This window comes from Nannospalax galili, unplaced genomic scaffold (genome assembly GCF_000622305.1).
Source record: "Nannospalax galili isolate Female #2095 unplaced genomic scaffold, S.galili_v1.0 scaffold518, whole genome shotgun sequence".
In the NCBI taxonomy this organism is placed as follows: domain Eukaryota; kingdom Metazoa; phylum Chordata; class Mammalia; order Rodentia; family Spalacidae; genus Nannospalax; species Nannospalax galili.
The window spans coordinates 402,556-408,555 of record NW_008342851.1 but is presented as its reverse complement, the minus strand read 5'-3'; the positions used below and the strand labels follow the sequence as shown (position 1 = coordinate 408,555).

The window sequence follows — 6,000 nt, the reverse complement described above, 5'->3', positions numbered from 1 at the left end:
TGTGTATACACACACACACACACACACACACACACACACACACACACACACAAAATTGGGCAGGAGGTAGTAAGGGCAGATAGAGATCTAAACACTATCAAAATATATTATATGAAATTTTCAAAAATTCAGTAATTAAAGACTCAGAGGTTTTTTAAACCTTCCAAAGGAAACCAGAAATGACATGACTTAGCCAAGGTGAGGGTGGGATCAAGTTAAAAATTGTGAGAACGAGGAACTAGACCAGAGGGTAGTGCTGGTGAATAGAGAGCCCAGGAACACACAGGATCATAAATTGCTTTGTTTGGGGAAAAAGAAAAAAGGTGATGATGCCAGTAAGTATCAGTACTAATAGCTAATATTCAATGAGTTCTTTGTGCCAGATAATTGGAGAAGACTGGAGTTCAGGAGAATGCAGGAGAGGGCATGCCAATGCAACCAACTCATTTACCACCACTAACAGGCATGTTGTGGCTAAAAGTGGTGTAAGACTTAGCTATTCTTTTCACTGAATTTTAGGCTGTTTTAGCCTAGGTTAAAAAAAATTACTGAAAAATAGATTATACTTATGATTCGGGGACTTTTTTCAATGATGACCTAGCCTAAGAGTTCACATCTTTGTCAAAAGCAGTTGCAATTTGGCATATTTGCGTGAAGTTGTGAGAAAGGACACACACAAGCAGTCCACGTCCGCTACAGGCAAAGGCATGGGCTCTTCACTCCTGTGTGTGTATTTGACACTGAAAAACTGAAAAGGCTTGTGGCCTTTAAAACCTGAGATGGCAGCTAAGATAGGGAGGAGCCTACACACAAAATCAGTATGGACCACTCACCGCAGACAAGGCAAGCCAAGCCATGAGGTCATACCCAATTCCAAATCCAAATCTACAAATCTGACAATGAGTTCACTGTGTGTATATGCACAAGTACAAGTCACATCAAGCAAGTGGAGGACAGATGACAATTTGCGGGAGTCAGTCAGTTCTCTCCTCCTACCATCTGAGTCCTCCTGATGATCGGACTCAGGTCATTAAGCTTAACAGCAAACACCTTTACCTGCTGAGCCATCTCTCCAGGCCCAGTTTATTTAAAGAGGCAATTTGACTAACAGACATCTCATTCAATGGCCACCCCCAAGCACACGACTCATTTATCTCACAGAGAATGTACAGAAGGCATTTCACTTCCTGTTAAGACATGGACAATGACAATTTTCATTACACAAATGTCCCAGGAAGTTAATGCCAGTAACAAAAGGAACTCAAAGCAGCTACCACATTACTACAAAGGGCTTGATATGAAAAGCCTTGATTAGTTACCACCACACAACAGGATTGCCCAACACAAAATCCCGTATTGGGGAGCAACTTTGAACTCTGAAAGAGCAAATTACCACCTTTCAGACAAGCTATGAATATGCAAGTAACTGTCCCAGAAATAGATAAAAGTACTACTCAACAATGGATTTTAAGTTTCATTTTATTAAAAATATAGTGACATAATAGCAGCATTTATTTGATCTTTGCTAGTACCATGTGAACGTAGTTCTACTCACACAAATACAGACCTATGCAGTAGCTTCATGCTTATATTAGAAACTTTCCCCTGGATAATCTACAGCACTGTCCTAGCTACTCATTAGGAGGGCAATTTCTTAACCATTAAACTCACCTATACAGTTTCAGTATGCTTAATCTTATATGCAAACTGGTTCTCTAGGTTATTCCCCAACTGTGTGTTGCCTACCAATCCTTAAACTGGTAGAATTCTAAAAATCTCTCAGCATGAGTTTCACGAAATTGAATGCACATAATTAGGAATCTACCTGTTAGCAAACAAAAACTAATCAAGAATAAAGGGAACTACTTCATTCAAATCCTGGAAAGATAAAATTTCGAGGTAAAATAGTCATTGCTCCCAAATTGGCAATCCTCTAATCAAAATGTTAGCTATATATAAACTTAAAATTCTGGGTGTTTTTTTTGTTTGGGGGGGGGTGGATAGTGTTTCCCTGTAGCCCCAGCTGGCCTGGAACAGGCTATATGACCAGGCTGGCCCCGAGTGCTGGGATTAAAGGCATGCACCACACCTGGCTAAAAAGCTACTTTTAAAATATACTGTTTTACTGGGGATTGGGTTGCAGCTCAACTGGCATGTGTGAGGCCATGTGTTCAATCCTCAATGCCAAGAGAAAACATATTAAATATAAACAAATTGGGAGCTGGAGACTTAGTTCAGTGACAGAATATTAGCATGTCTAAGGCCCTGGGTTCAATCCCCAACACCAAGAAAGTTATATTAACTATAAGACAAATTAATTCTAGAAACTACTAAAGTTTCCTAGACTGAATGTAAAGAGATCTATTAGTTACTATTACTAACCTGACTATGGACCAAAAGTCATAAATGGCTTTAGTTTTTATTCTTTAAATAGTGTACCAGTCACTCTTCTGGTAAAGTCATTATTAAACGTACACCAAAAGACAAAAAGCAATTAAAAACTCACCTACAAATTCACAACGCAGTAGGGAAGCCAGTTTTATTTTAAAAGATTATTCTATTACACTTATATTACATTCTGCTTCCAGAAATATGAGTCTTTTTAAGAGCACTAAATTTGAGAATGTGAAAATAACCAGTGACTATCATATTAGTAAGTAAACATTAGAAAATATTTAGGGACATATTTAACCACATAAAGAACACAGGTCTTTACCTTTAGCTGAAGTTCACAATCTACTCAGCTCAATACTCTTTTAATTAAAATGTCAGAAATGATTCAATGAAATGCTGTTACTCAATACATCCCTCCAAAATGACCAATTTTAATTACTAATTCAATCAAATGAAATCATACTCTGTATCTATAATATACTGTAGAATAAAAATATGTTTAAAGCCTATTACTAAACTTTATTATCCTTAATTTCAAATAATCTCATGGGTTTAAGAACAGATGTGGATAATATTTTCAATTTTAAAATGAAGATAACACAGATATAGGAATGACAAGTTCTGAAAATGATTAATATCACAAAAAAATTCTTTGCCTCCCCCAACCTATCTTGATTTGTAAAGTTTTTATTTTTAATTGATAACAACATTTAAGCCTCTAACATGAAGACTGACACATAACAGACACTGCATCTGTTCAAAAAAAGGATTCTAAACATGGGGTGGTTAACAAAGTTAATGGTTGAGTAATGTTCTTGAATCTAAGTTAACTAGATCAGAAAGGAGATAGTAACTAAGCCAATACTTGCAGAACTTAAGGACTGTTAAGTTTTAACATGAGTTTAACAGGTTGGTGGTTATGAAGGACCACCACCTTAAGTTACCAGCTCAGTGTGCACGTGGAAAAGAATCTGTCAGAATCTGTCTAAAAAGTCGAGAAAGACATTCCCACCGGCTCTGTCTTGATCTTACCTCAGGTTTTCCTGTCATTATCTACCTTGAATGAAAAGCAATGTTCTTAAGGGAAAAAGCAAAGCAGCTTACTAGAACAACAGTAAATAAACTCTAAGTAAACGAAAACAGCATCAACTCTAAGTTACCAGAGAGCAAACACGCCTCTGGTTTGCCTTTGCCTCTGACTCACACTCAACCCCTCTAGGGCCAGAAGAGCCCTATCTGTGTGAGGAAATGCCAAATTGCACATCATCGGATTTTCTTTTCTCTTATATTCCCACTTGTTCTCAGATTTTAAAACCCTTTCAACACTAATAAGATTGAGATAAACGTCATCTGCATGAAAAAAAAAATCAGCAATAGGAATTAAATTAAATGTTAATTCCCATCACAAACATGCATCCTCCATGTCAAAACAATCTCTACGCCAAACAAAACAAGAATGGAATGAAGCTAAGATACATTTTGAAATGCATAAACAAACTCTTTCCTCTAAAATACCGAGCTTTATTAGAGAAATGGTACTAAAAAATAACAAAGATTCTACTTTCATATCATAAATAAGACAGCTGTTGAAGCGAGACACTCCTTCACAAAGTTTCCATAGGTACCCAAGCATTCTTGCATCAGAATAAGCTGTTTACCAGCCAACCGTATGTGGCTAAATGATTAAATGACCATCTATACTTTACATAGTAAAGCATTTTCCAAAATTTTAATGTACATAATGACAAAAAGAAAACACACATACACACAGTAATCTGAACACACAAAGATGATTAAGCAGCTCCATAATCAAACCAGGCTTCATTACCTGCAAAAAGGACTTTCTATTCTTCACCAAATTCTAAACTTTCAACAGTATTAACATTAAAACAAAACTCAAGTTGAAACCAAGTAACTAAAGTGCTACTCAGTTTTTTAAATCTGTAGAAAGTAACTCTTCCCATGAGGTAAGGCAACTGAGCAATTTGATTGTATTAGGTTGCATTAAAATAATTATACTTGATTTTTAAAAAACATTTGCTAATTAAAACTACAACTTTTTGGAAATTAACAATAATGAAGAGTTCATTACTTAGAATTTAGTTTGGGGGAAAAACATTAACAGTGCTCTCACTTTACTACTTGCATACGTTCCGCCAACAGCTGAGCCTAAGACTGTTGGATGACCTAGAGTTTAAACTCAAGCTATTGCTGAACATGAAAACACACTCCCGTATGCTCCTAGTCCTCCCTTTCAGTATAATTTCTGTACATCAGTGTGAGAAAATGTTTGGGAGGTAATAATTAAGGCCATCCAATGTAGTCAACTAAATAAAAGGTTTCCTTTGATTTGAAGAAGAGCATGTCTCCAATTATCACAGTATAAAACTGATGGTCCCAAAACTGCACTGAAACAGGACTTCCTGCTGAATTAAGAAGCGCTTCTGGCATACCACTCCCACGCTTCTCTATGGATGTGAATAGAATACATCCTCTAGATTCCACATGGATTGAGAATGACTAACACATACAAAATTCTAGAAAACAGTATACCACATTGTAGAAGGCACTAAAGCTTCAGCTTGTGCTCCCATAGCCCATTTTGAAAACTCAGTTTCCTTTTTATAAGGGCATCTTTGCCACCTACAGCTGACAAGACACACTGCAATATTATTCATAAGCTTAGAAACGTCAACAAGGTTCAAAGCAAATGCTTATTTTGTGGGTAGACCCAATGATTCTAAACACTGAATACTAACACGTTATTAGTATTCAACACAGTTGCTCTTCCTTTTGAAAAAGAACAGTAGCATGCATTGTCAGTTGGTTTTTTAATCCACTTATTTAAGCAATTTTAATCTGTGAAACTATTTTAAAGAAAAACTGATGTCTGAAACAGTGAGCAGAAGAAAACACAACAGTGAGAATTTACCACAATCACTGTAAGTCCTGTGAAGTAAATATTAAAACTTCTTACATACTTTGCACTTTACAAGAGTGTGTATATATCTGCACAAATTTCAAGCACATCATCAAACTGTATATATTGAATTTTTTCTTAAAAAAGTAAAACAATACAAAATTCAGTAACTAGAATTTTTAAGAGCCTCCAATGCTTATCTCCAGTCCTCAGGGATAGTTCAATTCTGGATCTCTGATGTTCAGTTTATCCATAGTGCTTCTTGGCAAACACTAATAAACCACGTGACAAGTCTGTCAGCCACCATGGAAATGCATGGACTTTAGAAGGTGAGTTTGGGTAACATCTGGTATTTTCAGGATGTCCACACTCAGTAACAAGATGCCCACAATGTCACCTAACGACCAGAAAAACTGTTCGTATCCACTTTAGTCTCAATTAGGTTTCTTCCCTGTTGACATCTTGTTGAGAACAGAAAGCTTTGGATTTTGTTTCAGCGTTGAAAGGAGAGGTACACCAGTTGGTCCTATACTGTTTCTGTTTTGGTAGCGAGACTTTCTTCATTTGGTTGGCAATTCCCATTTTGCTGTACTTTGCTTTCCTCCTCAGTCCTCGGTGCATCCTTATCTTCTACCTCTTTGCTCACACTCGAATCGGGTTCTTTACTGTGCTCCTTCTCCTACAAT

The 6,000-nt window shown here is 36.6% G+C and overlaps 1 protein-coding gene across 2 annotated transcripts in view; it reads right to left on the bottom strand.

Annotated features, from left to right (window-relative positions):
• Positions 1–2,525: 2,525 nt before the first annotated feature.
• Srek1 (splicing regulatory glutamic acid and lysine rich protein 1) overlaps positions 2,526–6,000 on the bottom strand; it is a 43,950-nt gene continuing 40,475 nt past the window's right edge. For both annotated transcript variants that reach the window (XM_008838823.3, XM_029566301.1), the window contains one exon: positions 2,526–5,993. In XM_008838823.3, the coding sequence (XP_008837045.1) occupies positions 5,841–5,993 (153 nt within the window). In that variant the 3' untranslated portion in view covers positions 2,526–5,840. The remainder of the gene's footprint in view (positions 5,994–6,000) is intronic.